The sequence below is a fragment of the Eleginops maclovinus genome, chromosome 1 (genome assembly GCF_036324505.1).
Source record: "Eleginops maclovinus isolate JMC-PN-2008 ecotype Puerto Natales chromosome 1, JC_Emac_rtc_rv5, whole genome shotgun sequence".
Lineage (NCBI taxonomy): Eukaryota > Metazoa > Chordata > Actinopteri > Perciformes > Eleginopidae > Eleginops > Eleginops maclovinus.
This window is the reverse complement of record NC_086349.1, coordinates 26,961,137-26,979,758: the sequence shown is the minus strand read 5'-3', so window position 1 is coordinate 26,979,758 and position 18,622 is coordinate 26,961,137. Positions and strand designations below refer to the sequence as shown.

General features: G+C 44.6%; 1 protein-coding gene across 1 annotated transcript in view; it reads right to left on the bottom strand.

The window, feature by feature from the left end:
- Window positions 1–18,622, bottom strand: part of plxna2 (plexin A2) — a 203,666-nt gene that overhangs the window by 21,018 nt on the left and 164,026 nt on the right. Inside the window, 5 exon segments of the mRNA XM_063910249.1 lie at window positions 8,642–8,910; window positions 11,428–11,570; window positions 12,746–12,980; window positions 13,115–13,258; window positions 14,322–14,561. Coding sequence (XP_063766319.1) covers window positions 8,642–8,910; window positions 11,428–11,570; window positions 12,746–12,980; window positions 13,115–13,258; window positions 14,322–14,561 — 1,031 coding nt within the window.

The window sequence follows — 18,622 nt, the reverse complement described above, 5'->3', positions numbered from 1 at the left end:
GAGAGAGACGCATGCTGTCAGCCAGGTAACGCCTGATCACAGCCAAAACCCCTCTCCTTCCTCTCAACCCCCCCCCCCCAGTCCATCACACACCGAGCTGCTGCTGCTGCTGCTGGGCTTGATTGGGCATGAAAACACACAAGTGTGCAATGACCTCTCTACTGTTCCTACCAGAGGAGTGTGTGTTCCTCTTTTATGATTCATGCTCATATCTCTCTCCAGACACAGACACACACACACATACACACACACACACACACACACACACACACACCCTTCTGCCTCATTAGCAGCATCATGCTTAGAGAGAGCCAGGTTTGGGAAGAGACAGCCAGGTGGGAGCGGATGAAAAGAGGAAACGCTGCTCTGACATTTAACTTTCAGACCACACAGAGACGGGATGAAATGCCGCCTGAAAATCAACATTTTTATTTTGGAAATGGATTTCATCAGCCGGCGTTCTTCAGGACTTCATGTTACTTTGAATTGTTAAAGACAACTAACTTTTCCTATAGCCTCGATGGTGACTTAACGGTGGAACAAACCCGGAAAAGTTTTGATAAAGTGAAGTTTTTAAAGAGGCCTTCTTACTTTTTTTTTTACATTTGTGTGCATGTAAATGGTCTGCAGAGGCTAAAATCTCAAAGTGCACCCCAGAGTGAGCTTCTCACACCACATGAACCTGAAAATGAGCAGAATATGTGCACTTTAAAGGTCCCCTTTTATGCAAAATGCACGTTTTTAAATATCTTTAATACATATATAAGAGACTCATCATTAAAGGTGGTCTCTTTTCCTCCTGACCCAAGTGGGAGAGCTGCTCAACAAATGGGTGGTAGTGGTGGACGTCATGATGTGGGTCAAAAGCTGGCTGGTAAAATCTTTTGGTAACATTTATAAATCCATCCTTTTGATCTAGACTTCTAGAAAGAAAAGTAGTCGTCAACGAGGAACAAAAACAATCACTAAAACGTTGAAAAATGCTTTAAAAAAGTGACTTTTCAGCAGCAAAAATTCCTGAAAACATCCCTTTGGAACCTCCAGTATAACTCTGATCACTATAAGGAGGTATTAGAGAAGTCTTCTTCAGCAGTTCAAGGCAACATAAAGGGATGCATTGCTATAATTCAGGTTATTTTGGGTATTCCTGTAGGATGTAATGATACAACTCTCCATGCAGCTTGTTATTGCTGCATACGATCCTTTCATTTTCAAAGGCGATGCAGTGAAGAAGTAAAGTGACCCTCTGAACGCTGCGGGAGATGACTGTGATTACTCTCATTGATGTGATGGAGCAGCTGAGCAGGTATTAGAGGCCGGCGGGTTCAGGTGTGTCACTGTTTAACTAGTGAGCCATGATTACACCTATTCAGCTCTGAAAGCAGCTAAAGGGAAATTATGCCTATTATCAGCATAATTGCGAGAAGTTGTGTTTGAGGGTGAAAGTCTGGGAGCGGGAGCTGAAGGAGGGTGAGTCAGAGGAGCTGTGAGGGGAGGGGTTTATCCGCCGCTGTTACAAGAAGAAGTCAATGTTGAATTGATCTGAGAGAGGGAGACTTAATCTTTCTTTCACCAGAATCTGTCTGAGGGCAGGACAGAGGACGAGAGAGCTGATGTTGTTTCCAGACTTTATTTCTTCTTTGTGGGCTAATACTTTCAAGGGGCTTTTCCCTTCCCTGTAGTGTGGTCTGTAGGTTTTAGTGCATGTAAATGGTCTGCAAAGGCTAAAATCCCTGTGTTTCTCTTCCACCCCCCTGAAACGCCTCTATTGAACTTCTTTGTTTACTTCCTGACAATGTTCGTGATAGGCTAAGGGGCGGGACATTGATAAGCGTTGACCAATCACAACAGAGCCGGCCAGCTAACCAATCAGAGCAGACTGGGCTCTGGTTTCAGACAGAGGGTGAACAGAGGGGCTGCAGCACAGGCAGTGCAGTCCCCTCTCACCACCCTGTCCAATATTATTGATCCTGCCCCAAACAGAAGAGCTCATAATAAGCAGCCACTTTTCCTTCATATTAAACTCTATCTTCTTAAGTTTTCCTCTGTGTGTGTGTGTGTGTGTGTGTGTGTGTGTGTGTGTGTGTGTGTGTGTGTGTGTGTGTGTGTGTGTGTGTGTGTGTGTGTGTGTGTGTGTGTGTGTGTGTGTGTGTTCTATCACCTTGCCACTTTTTTTTTCCCCATTATTTTTCACCTCAGCATTTTTCTAATGAGATTTCCGCCCATGCAGAGCAGCGGAGTACAGAGTTATTAACAGAGCCCGCTTTGTGTTTGCCATTAAAAGACATTGTACGCCCCCCCCCCCACACACACACACACACACACCTCCCAACAGCCACCATTAGGAGCCTCTTAAACAGCATGCGGATAATGAAATCCTGATGTTCATTAATGAAACTCAATTAATAGAAAGACTGAAGATGAGGAGGAGGACAAGAAGGGGGAGAACAAAGTGCCCCCCCCCCCTCCGCCCTTAAACATTTAAAAAGAGAGATATTAAAGGGGGGGGGGGGGAGAGAGAGAGAGACAGCACGGCCCCAACAAAAGAGGTTTTATTTGACTTCCTTCTTCGGGACTTGCTGAGCTTATTAAAAAGCTTAATGGCTTCCATTAACTTCTAACACACCAGTCCCATACAAGCACAGGGGGGGGGAGTAAAAACAGGAGGACAATCACAGAGGGATTTTGGCTATTGTTAATGTCAAAAAACGCCAACACTGAGTATGAAAATATACCTTATTTTGGATTACAGCACGTCAATCTCAAATGCAATGCAAATAGATACTCGTTAAGGGTACCCGGTATTTCTTTGTGCAACATGCATCGTATCTATTTATTTTAAGTTGATTTAATTTCACATTTTCTTAACATTTTTATGTTTATATAAATATTGGTGTCTTTATTTATATTATTTTACCTTTTTATTGCCTGTATTCCTCTTCCTCAGTGAATAAATAGATGTTTTTATTATTTGTCTTTTATTCATTTCATTCTAAAAAAGTCACGAAACACAATTTCTCCCCGGGAATAAATATTTTACTTCTGATTCTGAGAGGTAATCAGAAAAATGTACATCTGCCTATGTAACTGGAACAATACTACATAAAAAAGCATCAAAACCACCTTTTAATTTGCTGAATTAGGCATGTTTTTTCCCTGTTACTCCATCTCTTCTCCAGTCTCCTCCTCCCTTTCTCCCCCTTTTTCCCGCCTGCAGCTCACCACAGAGTCTGGGTTAAATAATTGAGAGTGCTTTGCTCTGCAGGAAAAACCACATCGTCCCTCGGCTCCCTCACAAGCTCTGCTGCACACATACAGCAAACATATCCCACAGCTTCCACACGACACACACATGTATAAGGTCTGCTGTCAGCTCCTGTATGAAAACACCCGTCTATGAATTTCAAACCTGACTTTTTCTGTGTTTATTTCCATGAAAAAGGGCAAAAAAAGGAGACATTTATCATACAAACCAACAGGAGTCTGACTCAGGGTTGGTGTCCCATGTCCAGAAGTGAACTCTGAGTTATTTTAAGTGACGGAGCCTAAGGCGCGCCCCCAGCTCTCCTGGAACAAGAGGCCTAAAAAGTACCTTACGTTACCCCCTCTCTGTCCCCTTACTGTCTTTGCTCTCCAATAAAGGCCTTTAAGAAACAAACACAAGTGATGAAACCTAAGAGAACTGATTCACGCTTTGAGATTTATCACCCCCCCCCCCTCCTATTAACGTTCCAAATAAAATGACCAAGTAGTTTTGGTGCCTAAACTTCTTTACACAGTAAAAGTACAATTTCACATTCATAAGAAGACATGGACTGACTCAAACCCAACTTTAAACCTAGAATTTTACCTAGAAGTAAAGCAATACACACCACTATCAAAACACTAGGAACAGGAAATCAACCAAAACCAAATACTTGAATTTAAATATTGACTTTTTATTAGTTTTTCCCTTATATGTATTTCACCGCTCTATATGTACCTGTGTACCTCTGATGTCAATACTGAATCTGTCTAATGTATCATCCAAAATATCTGTTTCCTGTTTTATTTTGAAAGATATCCTCACCCTACTTCCTGTCTTAGATGTGTTTTCCCGCCTTTTTTGACAGTTATTCATTTTCACGTTTTTTTACCCCGCACTTCAACCCCTTATAAGTTCATTTTTTCTCGAAACCGAACCAGAAAATAAAGTATGTCTGTTAAAGCTGCATTTAACGACCTGATAACGTGCAACGCAGAAGCCCTAATCTGCAGGGGAACGTACTAAAGCAACAACTTCTCTGCTTTAAAACAACACACAATACAGCGGACATTGGATGGTTAGTCTTTCTCTACATAAAGCACATGTTCTCAATCTGTTTCCAAAGATGTAAGACCATTTTAGTTCAGGGTTTGATGTTGGAGAGAACTCAGAGATGCTTTGTTGGTGGTTTTTCTGCACATTCTGTTGACATTAGACCCATCTCAGAGCGAACCAGCTCCACTGTACTCATTACACATTGATGGCAGGTCACCGAGGGATCGTCGGGCAAACATGCTAAAACAACCCGACAGATATGGAACTATTTTTATAACCACGCGTGTAAAATGCTTGTGAGATGATGGTCTTTCTCTTTAAGAGGTCTGACATGCTAGTTTGTGGACATATCCTCCTCCAGAGAGAAGCATTCAGTGTCAGCTGAGCGACGGGCGGAGGAGAGACCCCGCCATGGGACGCACTCTCCTCTCTTTCCTCTGTAATATGAATGAGAACAGGAAGTGGGTTGGTAACCTCGAGGTGTGTGTCTGCGTGTGTGTGTTAGCTCTCTGATGTAGCCTCGTAAACCTGACCCAGTGACTTTAAACTCAGCAATAATTCATTCATTCAGAGAGTGCACTGCCAGCACAGCTTTATGGACGCTGCTTTATAACACATAAAGCCCCGTAAACAAGCCTCTGTTTACGCTGCTGATTCTTTACATGCACCGGTTAATTCAGAGCTACTGTGCATCCCTAACATGTCTTTGTACAGACATACAAATCCACATTTAGGAGTTTATTTTACCAACTGTGTAAGTTTGTGTCCGAAGATTTGGTCTAAATTCACCAAATGAGCGTCGCATACCGCCTCATTTGCATATTCAAACCTAACAGAAAACTTGCAATATAAAAAGTAACTGTGTTAATGTCAGTAATGAATTAGGGAGGTTTCATGGTGATATGTGCTAGTTTTGTTTTACTCTATTCACCTGTAGCATGTACTACATCTGTGTTTAAAAGCAGTTTTTTCTCAGAAATTTTCAACTTTACTCAGCTTTTTTCCTCTAAATATTACAACATTTTGTCCCACATTATTAAAGCATATAAGGAAACTATCCAATAGATTTTTCCTTAATCAAATAACATGTTTTTTCTAGAAATAATTAACTGTACCCTAAATATTTGTTGATTTTATTTTACTCTTTTTAAATGTTCTTTGAGTGTGATGTTTAAATATGCAAATGAGGCATTATCTGAATAAATACGTGTCAAAATACAAACATATCCAGGACAGAAATGTGAACTTTAGATAAACACAGGTTCAAAACTCTTGTGTCATGTATGAAGGCTCTGACGTCGTTTTCCGCCCAAATTAAGCCCCGCCCACTTCCAGGTGTAAATCCTGCATTAAAGCAAAACTGGAAATAATAGTGTCTTCATGTCTTAAAGCTGCTGAGTCATACAGTGGGGCAAAAAAGTATTTAGTCAGCCACCAATTGTGCAAGTTCTCCCATTTAAAAAGATGAGAGAGGCCTGTAATTTTTTATCATAGGTACACTTCAACTATGAGAGACAGAATGAGAAAAGAAAATCCAGGAAATCACATTGTAGGATTTTTAATGAATTAATTATAAATTCCTCGGTAAAATAAGTATTTGGTCACCTACAAACAAGCAAGATTTCTGGCTCTCACAGACCTGTAACTTCTTCTTTAAGAGGCTCCTCTGTCTTCCACTCGTTACCTGTATTAATGGCACCTTTTTGAACTCGTTATCAGTATAAAAGACACCTGTCCACAACCTCAAACAGTCATACTCCAAACTCCACTATGGCCAAGACCAAAGAGCTGTCAAAGGAGACCAGAGACAAAATTGTAGACCTGCACCAGGCTGGGAAAACTGAATCTGCAATAGGTAAGCAGCTTGGTGTGAAGAAATCAACTGTGGGAGCAATTATTAGAAAATGGAAGACATACAAGACCACTGCTAATCTCCCTCGATCTGGGGCTCCACGCAAGATCTCACCCCGTGGGGTCAAAATGATCACAAGAACAGTGAGCAAAAATTCCAGAACCACACGGGGGGACCTAGTGAATGACCTGCAGAGAGCTGGGACCAAAGTAACAGAGGCTACCATCAGTAACACACTACGCCGCCAGGGACTTAAATCCTGCAGTTCCAGACGTGTCCCCCTGCTTAAGCCAGTACATGTCCAGGCCCGTCTGAAGTTTGCTAGAGGGCATTTGGATGATCCAGAAGAGGATTGGGAGAATGTCATATGGTCAGATGAAACCAAAATAGAACTTTTGGGTAAAAACTCAACTCGTCGTGTTTGGAGGAGAAAGAATGCAGAGTTGCATCCAAAGAACACCATACCTACTGTGAAGCATGGGGGTGGAGACATCATGCTTTGGGGCTGTTTTTCTGCAAAGGGACCAGGACGACTGATCCGTGTAAAGGAAAGAATGAATGGGGCCATGTATCGTGAGATTTTGAGTGAAAACCTCCTTCCATCAGCAAGGGCACTGAAGATGAAGCGTGGCTGGGTCTTTCAGCATGACAATGATCCCAAACACACCGCCAGGCCAACGAAGGAGTGGCTTCATAAGAAGCATTTCAAGGTCCTGGAGTGGCCTAGCCAGTCTCCAGATCTCAACCCCATAGAAAATCTTTGGAGGGAGTTGAAAGTCCGTGTTTCCCAGCGACAGCCCCAAAACATCACTGCTTTAGAGGAGATCTGCATGGAGGAATGGGCCAAAATACCAGCAACAGTGTGTGGAAACCTTGTGAAGACTTACAGAAAACGTTTGACCTCTGTCATTGCCAACAAAGGGTATATAACAAAGTATTGAGATGAACTTTTGTTATTGACCAAATACTTATTTTCCACAATCATTTGAAAATAAATTCATTAAAAATCCTACAATGTGATTTCCTGGATTTCTTTTTCTCATTCTGTCTCTCATGGTTGAGGTATACCTATGATAAAAATTACAGGCCTCTCTCATCTTTTTAAATGGGAGAACTTGCACAATTGGTGGCTGACTAAATACTTTTTTGCCCCACTGTATATTGCTCCTCCAACAACAAATAGATCCAGAGCTCCGGTTTCTTTACTTCCTCTCCAGAAAAAAGGAGAGTAAAAGAAAGGATCAGAAATCTCAGTCTCAGTGTCAGCCTGCTGCCTGCCACTCGTCCCCCGCAGACCCACCGGACATCCCCTATTCATTCTCCGTAAGCTGTCTCTGCCGTCTGACCAGACATCTGACCCACCTCCATATCTCTGGACTCAGGAAACCCTTTCTGACCAACAGAGAGATTGTTTCCTGGCCTCACTTTAACATTTTACAGGGAGAATCTGCATACAGTGAATAGGGTAACACATGTGGCATGTCCATAGGGAGCAACCACGGCATGTGAGGATACTTCAGTGTTTAAAGTTTTAACACTCCTCTCCGACTCCCCCGGAAAACAATGAGCGCTGGAGACGCGGAGATGAGGAGAAGCCGGAGTTACTGCCTCTGAATGTTTTATAGCCGCCGAGCCGGGAGGATAAGTGAGAGTGACACTGGCTCTGAGAGGGAGGAATGCAGATGTTCCACCTCCTCGGTGTGCCTCACAATGCTGCAGGATGCATCCTCCCACAAGAGAGGGAAATACATATAAATACATCCCGTCCATACATCATGTTCTCCTACAGCCTTCTTCAGATCTATAGTGTGCTCTTCTACTGAAATTAATCGAGTCACTGAATCTGTTTCGTACGGCCCAAAGTGTTAGTGAGGATTAAGGGATTTCTCTCAGTGTGATAATGAATATGTTGTTTGTGTTGTGTCTTTATGTTAATTCATTCCTTCTTTACAAAGTCAAAACAAAGACATTGATTAACTTCTGTGCAGACTTTCATCCGTGTAAAAAAAAAAAGGAGGGTCTCTCGGTGATATTTACATTCCTAAACAACCAATCCAATAACTTTCCAGGCAATTCAAGCACCTAAAACAACATAACTTAAGACATGCATGAAGGATGCACTTCCTTGAGGATAAATGACAACTAAAGGTAGTCTATTTTCGAACGTTAAGTACAAAAAACCCATTAAATGTCCAATTCTCATTTGATTTTGAAGGACTTTCTCAAGGCACGAGACCAATATGCATACAGCACGATGTTCTTTTCACCAATATTAACTGAATAAATGAATCAAAACAACTTCCGTTTCCATTCCTGCACAAAATATATACATTCTAGCTCTCTTAAACTGACCCAGGTGTATTTATGACAATTTACACAAGCTTGCAAGGCCCTAGTTTGACCATATATACAAGGTTTCAGGTGTTTAAAGGATCCTTTTAAACCCTGTGATGAGCACAACAGATAGGTTTTAAGAGGTGGGGGCTTACCTTCTCAGCAGCAGCTTGGGGTGGTTCTTGCTCTCCAGGTTGCGGTCGATCAGGTCAGACAGCAGGTGCTTCAGGACGTCGGTGGCGTACTCCAGGCGGCTCTGCAGCGCCGTCATGATGAGCGAAGCCACGTTCCCGCGGTCCCTCATGGAGAAGGAGCGCTGCATCTCCAGCGTCCGAATGAAGGTGAGCAGGAACACCTTGTTGTTGATGAGCTGACCAAACAGCTTCAGAGCTTTCTCCACGCCTTGCTGCCCATTACCCGACACCTGCAGGACAGGAAACATGTTACAGTGCACGGAACTACAGCACGGTCACATGACTTCACCTCACCACCGCTAAGCTAAAGGCGGCTAATGTTGGGCTATAAAGGAACTACAGTACGGTCACATGACTTCACCTCACCACCGCTAAGCAAATGGCGGCTAATGTTGGGCTATAAAGGAACTACAGCACGGTCACATGACTTCACCTCACCACCGCTAAGCTAAAGGCGGCTAATGTTGGGCTATAAAGGAACTACAGCACGGTCACATGACTTCACCTCACCACCGCTAAGCTAATGGCGGCTAATGTTGGGCTATAAAGGAACTACAGCACGGTCACATGACTTCACGTCACCACCGCTAAGCTAATGGCGGCTAACGTTGGGCTATAAAGGAACTACAGCACGGTCACATGACTTCACCTCACCACCGCTAAGCTAATGGCGGCTAATGTTGGGCTATAAAGGAACTACAGTACGGTCACATGACTTCACCTCACCACCGCTAAGCTAATGGCGGCTAATGTTGGGCTATAAAGGAACTACAGCATGGTCACATGACTTCAGGTCACCACCGCTAAGCTAATGGCGGCTAATGTTGGGCTATAAAGGAACCACAGCACGGTCACATGACTTCACCTCACCACCGCTAAGCTAAAGGCGGCTAATGTCAGTGTGATTAGCCTTGTCTGTATTCAGTATATGTCTGTTACCAGATATATACAGAAATCCAAGATCACAACATTTGATTCGTCTCTTGAGCTAGACATGTTTTTGAAAATGTTTGTTGCTCCTCAACTTTTCTTCTTGACCTTGTCTCACCCAAAATAAAGATTTTTCCAAAGCCTGGCTCCTGTTTCACTGCAGGCAGAAACACGGAGGGTAACTGAGAGGATCCTAATCAATTATTGACCCGCCGCTGTTAAAAAGCACCCAGTTAGCTGCCATTGCACTTTCAAGTCAAATGTCAAGTAACTTCCCAGAGTAAGACGATCCCAGAGAGGCTCAACTCACTTTGTCTGGGTTTCTTTGTCACTGTTTTCACAAAGTTTGACATCTAATCTTAGAAAAACACCCAGATGATTCAGGAGGAATATCTAATCATTTTTTGCGCTAAAGGAGACATTTGACGTTTTCGTTCTTTACTGGAGTTTATCCATTTAATGCTGCTTTATATTATATATGGTCTACTCCATGATAAGTGGATAGATGTTCTATAAATATTGTAGTATATCATGTAGCACAATACGTATTGTATCGTAGCAATACTGCAGCATCAGGAAAACCACCAGACTCGGAGACAGTTTCACCCCACAGGCCATGAGACTGCTAAACACCTGAGCTCTGTGAAGTGCCTCATCTGTTGTCATCTTACAATTTATTTATCTAAATAGTTATCACGGAAGTAAACGGTATTTAATTTCACCTTCCTGTACAATATGCATCTTCACATTCTGTCTTCTGGCAATACTTTTCTATTTACTGGCATCATTCTCTTGCACTATTCTATTTGTATTCTGTAATTTCTTTCACTTTCTTATCGGTATTTGTTTTATGATCTATATATATTCATGTTGCATTGATGGAGGAGCCTGGGACCTTCCACTGCCATCTCTACCCTGTAGCTACTGTGCATTAAAACCTGTGAAGCTTTGAATCGAATTGTAGCGTAGCCTTTCTGATCGCAGCACGGTGTATCGTAATATCAAGCAAAACACATTTCTTAAATCCCATAATCCATGAATTTCCTAAGACACTCAACACACTGTTTTTAGAGATTTTATAACCAATCAAAGCCATTCATTTTTTATGTCAGTAGAACTTGAGGGTACTTTTGGTATTTGATGATGCTAATGCTGCTTTAAGTATGATGCTTTTGGCTTTACTTGGGCGAACGCTTGAATGCAGGACTGTAAAGAGTCGGTCTTGCTGCTTTCTTCAGATGCTACTCTTCCACTGATCTACCAAGAAGTGACTCTGAGCTCCAGTGTGCAGGATAGTCTGATCCGAACCCCCGCCTCACAATCAACAGATTAAAGATGGAGCTGTATCGTGACGACTCTCTCCTCCTCCTGTGGACTCCACTCTGTCTGTTCCTCACAAAATAAACTCATTTCCCAGCATCCCTCTGGCCCCCGGAGGAGTGGTGTTAACAGACACTGGAGGAGCCCTCCGTCCTGCAAGAGGATCAGGAATGACTCAGTTCATTACCCCTCATCCTGCAGCCTCTGGTGGATGAAATGGCTGTGAGCTGGGACCCTGTTTCCCATGCATGTCAGGTGTATATATGTGTGTGTGTGTGTGTGTGTGTGTGTGTGTGTGTGTGTGTGTGTGTGTGTGTGTGTGTGTGTGTGTGTGTGTGTGTGTGTGTGTGTGTGTGTGTGTGTGTGTGTGTGTGTGTGTGTGTGTGTGTGTGTGTGTGTGTGTGTGCAGAGGTTTGAAGGCCACAGTCACACTGGTATCCTTTCCCACTCCTTCCGCACTTTCTTCACACTCCTCCAAAAGAAGTTCCCCTCCTTACCTCCAGCTCTCTGAGGACAGGATGGTCCTCGATACCGGGGAACAGGACCCTCATAGCATACGTCCTGTAGTCCAGGTGGGGGATCCCGGCCCGGTCCAGGTCACTGGTCAGCTCGTTGATGTCGGTCTGCAGCTCGGCGAAAGCTAGAGGGGGGAGGAGAGAGAGGACAAAGGGTTAAAAATGAGGGATGTCAGCTGTGGTTCATTTTGCTTTTCATACACTGAGATCACTGTGTTAGCGTCAAGCTCCTATTGGCTAGCGCTCCAACACATCGCACATGATAAAGGGGGCGGGACATCTCTAAGCTGATTGACCAATCACAACAGAGCCAGCTAAAGCAAGCAGACTACAGGAGCAGCTCTTTCTTCTTTTTATCCAGCGTTCTGTAAGCTTAATGAGATCTGGCGCCACGTCACAAAGTGCTATATCTATTTAGAGATGCTTAAGTTTTAATGTGATGCTTTTTAAATGTCTTGCCTTTCATTCCTGAGTTAATCGCTGCATTTTGATCATTTTCTGCAGATATTGCTTCCTAACATTGGTCTCTGCAGAGGACAATCAGATGATGCAATGATTTTAAAGATTTAATGAGCTCACACAAGAAGCTGTCTTTACGCTGACACACGTATCGAGTCAGAAATATCCTCTGTGGTAACCCGTCAGCTTCCTTTATAGAATAAAACACTGCTTTAACCCTCAGGGAGAAAACACGAGACTCCTATGAAGACAGTGTTTACTGGAGCTATCAAAAAGCTGACAGCCCGGCATCCAATCTCACATCTCTACTCTCAAAAACAAACACTTCCTCTCTCTCTCTCTCACACACACACACACACACACACCCTTCTCCAACTGAATGTTATCTAGCAGACAATAAATTGGCTGTAGCTGAGGCCCCACAGTGTGTGTGTGTGTGTGTGTGTGTGTGTGTGAGGCTCCAGGTGAACACTGGTTAATTGGCTCCATCCAGGCCCTCGGCTGTGTCTCTTTAGGGGTGGGGGCTCCCTGTATGCAGCCAATCACAGGACCATCAGCCATCCTCCAAACTCCTCATGTCTAAGCCCACGTCTCCCGGCTCCTCGGCCCCCTGCGGCCCCTGGTTTTACTCCAACAAATGGAGTGTGTGTGCTCATAAGGAGGGGCCCGGATCACCCTCTAAATCCAACCCCTCCCCACCCATACATAAGATATAATAAAGTACATCTTATTGTCGTTCCTACTATATGTCAGAGGAGCGGCCTCTAATGAAGAAAAATTACCCACAATCCCCCTCTTCACGGTACAGTCTGCATCCGGCCCTCTTTCCTGTGACACCCACCTTCTTTGCACTCCAGGGCGACCCGGGACTCCAGGTTGTCCATCTGCATCTGCAGGCGCTTCAGGGTCAGGTCGTTCTCCCGGGACTTCCTCTTGTAGGCGATGAGGACGAGGATGACGATGATGAGGAGGAGGCCTCCGCCGGCCGCGATGCTGACGATGGCCGGCAGGGTGAGCAGGCTGTCGGACATGATGTGGACCGAGCCGGGGGAGACGTGGAGACCCCCCACCTGGACCTGAGGAAAGACACACACATAAATACTTTATTCATTCACTTCCAGAACAATGTGAGTATGTTTGTGAGTCTAGAAGGAGAAGAATCCATTAAAAGACAGAAACACAGAGGACGATGAAGTCGGGGGGCACTGACCATGACTTTGTACTGTCCGGTGAGGTTGGGGGGCTCACAGAGCAGCTGGCTCTCGGACACAGTGACGGAGCAGGGGGTCTCTCCGATCAGCACCGTGTAGTTCAGCTTCACCCCTCCGGAGGCCGGGGGCACCAGGTTTCTGCCCTGAGGGGGGGAGAAATTAAGAGGAAAACTCAAGCATGGCTCATTGGAGATGAAAACCATTTTCAAAAACACACCACATGCCCACCCCCAACACACACACACACACACACACACACACGGTGGATTACGTCCCCAGGTTCGGACACAGCTGAGGCTAAATGTGGCTCCACACTGAGATCAAACAAGGTGAGATAAATATGAAATTCACAGAGAAATAAGTGGGGACAGCTGGCAATCAGGACGGAGAAATAAATTAAATTCCTCAGAGAGTTCTGTCAGAAGGAACCCCTATAATGAGAATACGTCTCTATTCAGGGGAAATTTGGTGTACATGTTGGCAGGTATTTTAGATTCGGTGCAAGACTCAATGTTACTTTAGTTTTAGTCTTTAAGAAAAAGTCAATGAATTATGGTATATTTATTGTATTACTAAGGGATTTATGTCAGTGACAAGTCTTACAACTAACCATAATGAGAAAGAGAATGATGAATATTGAACAGAGTTTTAGAGTACATTTGGACAGATATTTAGAACAGCTCATTCTTATCACATTATACAGTGTTTGCACTCCAGAATTTGTCGATGAAAAGTCATTTATTTTAAGTTTTAAGATATTGAGTTTGTCCCTTTTATCCTTCAAGAGTCTTAAAAGGCAGAATAAAAGCAATTTATTATTTTTAATTTATTACAAATGCTAAATCGTGGAAGGAGGGATTAAAGAAATTGTTCTGAAATTCCTCTTTGAGTCGCCTTTCCTCCAGATTTTGTTAAAAAATTGGTTATTTTTGATTTAAAATGGTTTTCTCTTAAGTCTAACATCAGACACAGCTAATAGTGACAGCCCTCTCTTGCTTTCTAAACACCCATTGGATGAAAGACAAGTTTTAGACGGGCGACTGTCAAACAAATGCGGGACATTGTCTGAAATTGTGGGACAAATAACACAAACCCTGACACCTGGTCAGTCTAACGCAGACACATTAACAACGACTAAAGAAGAAGAAGAGTTTATGTCTTGAAATGTTAGGAGTGTGTTTGAGGGGTAATCCATGTTTCCTGTACCTTGAGAATAATGGGAGAGCCAGGTTTCTGCTCCAGGACCCCCGAGGTGCTGAGGGGCTCGAACACTGGGTTGGGGTAGTACAGCAGGTTGGTGTTGTTGTAGACCAGCAGCGCCTGCACGTTGTTGAAGATGAAGCCGAACTCGTCTGCGTGCTTCACCGAGTCCAGGGAGGGGTTATACTCCGGCATCAGCGAGGGGGCGAAGCAGCTCATACAGGTGGCATTCAACACTTTACACACCTGGGGGGGGGGGGGGGGGATAGAGAGTTAGTAAACAGCAATCTACACATAACGGTATAATCAGAGACAGGAAATAAGACTGATACGTTCCTGAGATTATACATTTTATTACATATATTTTATTGTTCATTATTACAAAGCTTATTTGAATATTCGATTCCAATTGGTCAATTTGGAAATTCCAGAGGTTGTTAATTCTCGCTAGCAGACTGTTGCTAAGGAGAGCAGACCGTCACTAAGGAGAGCAGACCGTTGCTTAGGAGAGCAGACCGTTGCTAAGGAGAGCAGACCGTCGCTAAAGAGGGCAGACCGTCGCTAAGGAGAGCAGACCGCTGATAAGGAGAGCAGACCGTTGCTTAGGAGAGCAGACCGTTGCTAAGGAGAGCAGACCGTTGCTTAGGAGAGCAGACCGTTGCTAAGGAGAGCAGACCATTGCTAAGGAGAGCAGACCGTCGCTAAGGAGAGCAGACCATTGCTAAGGAGAGCAGACCGCTGCTAAGGAGAGCAGAGCATTGCTAAGGAGAGCAGACCGCTGCTTAGGAGAGCAGACCGTTGCTTAGGAGAGCAGACCATTGCTAAGGAGAGCAGACCGTTGCTAAGGAGAGCAGAGCATTGCTAAGGAGAGCAGACCGCTGCTTAGGAGAGCAGACCGTTGCTTAGGAGAGCAGACCGTCGCTAAAGAGGGCAGACCGTCGCTAAGGAGAGCAGACCGCTGCTAAGGAGAGCAGACCGCTGCTAAGGAGAGCAGACCGTCGCTAAGGAGAGCAGACCGCTGCTAAGGAGAGCAGACCGTCACTAAGGAGAGCAGACCGTCGCTAAGGAGAGCAGACCGCTGCTAAGGAGAGCAGACCGTCACTAAGGAGAGCAGACCGCTGCTAAGGAGAGCAGACCATTGCTTAGGAGAGCAGACCGTCGCTAAAGAGGGCAGACCGTCGCTAAGGAGAGCAGACCGCTGCTAAGGAGAGCAGACCGCTGCTAAGGAGAGCAGACCGTCACTAAGGAGAGCAGACCGCTGCTAAGGAGAGCAGACCGCTGCTAAGGAGAGCAGACCGTCACTAAGGAGAGCAGACCGCTGCTAAGGAGAGCAGACCGCTGCTAAGGAGAGCAGACCATTGCTGAGGAAGATCAAGGGACCATGTCCATTGATATCAATCCGCGGAAAGAAGTCCGGTTAATTTCAGTCAGGAAGAGACTCCCAAGTTATTATTCTTTATCTCTCTCCAAAATAAGAACACCAATTGTTGTAAGGTTTGTTTTAAAGTGAGACGTTGAAACACATGGGTATCAGCATGACCCCGGCAGGGAGCGTGTAATTGGCAGACAAAATCCTCGCAGAAAAGGATTTATCTGGTGTCGTTAAATCCATCGTTATTGGAGAGGAAGCCTCCATAAAGAAGTGGCAGGAAAACACCGGAGAGGAAGGAGGCTGAGCTACGACTCTTTTATTACTTCTTCTCTGCTGTTTCCCCCCCCGAGCAGAGAGCTGTCCTCCAACCATCCTGAGGCTGAGCTCTGGAGGAGGGGGCAAGATTGATCGCTGCTCCTCTCTCTGCTCACAGAGTTTTATCTCCTCCCGGCTCCCTCTCAGGGGGAGAAACTTCATTAGAGGTAAATATCTTCAAAGCTGCTACGACCACCACGCATCCAACCTGTTGTCTGCAGCCGGGAGATCAATGCAGGCTCTCTGGCACGATGTAAGGGGGGTGTAGAGGAGGAGGAGGGAGGAGGGAGGAGGGAGGAGGGAGGAAACGCTGGAAGTGTGCGTCTCTCTTTAGTGTCCCCTGGTCTCCAGCTGTGTGCGTCTCTCTTTAGTGTCCCCTGGTCTCCAGCTGTGTGCGTCTCTCTTTAGTGTCCCCAGGTCTCCAGCTGTGTGCGTCTCTCTTTAGTGTCCCCTGGTCTCCAGCTGTGTGCGTCTCTCTTTAGTGTCCCCTGGTCTCCAGCTGTGTGCGTCTCTCTTTAGTGTCCCCTGGTCTCCAGCTGTGTGCGTCTCTCTTTAGTGTCCCCTGGTCTCCAGCTGTGTGCGTCTCTCTTTAGTGTCCCCTGGTCTCCGTTGTGTTTGGTTTCTGCAGCTTTTAGTAAACGCTGCTCATGTTTCCTGAAGCTGCTGAAGATGTTTCTGAATGTATTCGCACAATTCTTCTGAAGCTGAGAGTGTTTCTCCTGATGGAAATGTCTTGAGCGGTTGTAGAGCGTTTGCACCTGTGGGCCACCGTAGGGACCAGCCTCCTTTAATCGGTTTCCAATCCTGTTATACAGACTAAGGAGTTCTCCACATGTGATGCACTGAATCTCATACAGAAATGTATTCTAATTGACATACGTGTGCGTGACTTTAATGATTTGACTCCTCGTGAAGTGTGACTGATATCATTTGTATTTTTCTTTTGCACTATTGTCTATAAAGCTCAAATGTGGTGTAAATAATCTCTTGTCTTTTTGAGATGATTGTATTTTATGATGCATAGTCCTTCAATTAGGACATACAGTACATACAAAAATAAATGGGCCACAAAAAGCTTCCTCTGGTTCTCTGACATTTCTCTTTAGCTTCACACTTTACAATCTACACTAGTGCATGAAAAGAGCAGAGAAGATAAGCCTTTTTAAAAATAGAAGCCGGAGCAGATAGGAGTCCTGACACACTTTCACAAAGTGTACTTCTCTGAACTCTTTATCTCTGCAGAACAGGAGTCATTGAGCTGCTACACATCAAAGAACCATGAATAAAAGCAATATATACTTCTATTAATTATAATAAAACTAACAATAAACAGAGAATCTTACATAAAATATGACTTTTGGAAGCAAATAAAGGTGTTTGCTTGATGCAAAATGATTCATTTCCTCCTCTGAAATCTGGCATCAACAAGGCCTTGCCTCCCAGAGAGCTGGACCAGTCTCTGTAAACCCTGGAGATGTTTGTGGGTGGAAATCTCAGTAGACGATCCCATCTGGCCGCAACAACCAAGGCCACGTTCAAAGAGCATTTCTTCCCCTTTCTGATGCTCTGATTGGTCCTCTTGAACGTGTCTACAGGGCTAAATGCATTGAGTTGCTGCCCTGTGATTGGCTTATTGCATAATAGCGTTAACGAGCAGTTGGACAAGTGCTGTGTTTGTTTGACTGTGAACCCCATGAAGAAGAGCTAATGCTAAAAGCGATGCTAATAAAGAACGCAATAAAGTATTTCACTGTATTCTCATGATGACATATACGAGTTACTGGATCCTCCGATGATCCCGAGCAGATTGCTGCACACACAGCCATGATTTCAGACTGGTTCCCAATCCAAATATGTATTTTCAATCACAAAGAATCCAGTCTTCTGCCAAACAAACAGAAGAACACGGACTCCTCGGGGCCGGGTGCAGAGAGCAGCTCCACACGGCGCAGCGTTGATGAAGTGAGCGAGGTCGGCAGATAGAAAAATAATTGGAAACTTGGCCTCATCCGTCTCCTCTCCGCAGCGCTGGATAGAGTGCGGGTGTTTCAAAGCGGTAACACTGCGAAACCCTCTGGCTGAATACATTCCCATCATGCACTGCTGCAGCCCCCACACAAACACACACACACACACACACACACACACACACACACACACACACACACACACACACACACACACACACACTCGCAGGTCTGCGGTCAGGAAAAGATGGACTGTGGAGAAATGTGAGGAAGTCACTCAGTCAGAGGTCATGTGGAGGCTCCTCTGTTATTCCTACAGTCCTCCTCCTGCTGCTGCGTATACTGAGGACTCTTTAAAGTAGAGACGCTACATACTGATATACACCTGAACATCAGCAGGAGAGGACTCTTCAAAGTAGAGACACTACATACTGATATACACCTGAACATCAGCAGGAGAGGACTCTTCAAAGTAGAGACTCTACATACTGATATACACCTGAACATCAGCAGGAGAGGACTCTTTAAAGTAGAGACTCTACATACTGATATACACCTGAACATCAGCAGGAGAGGACTCTTTAAAGTAGAGACACTACATACTGATATACACCTGAACATCAGCAGGAGAGGACTCTTTAAAGTAGAGACTC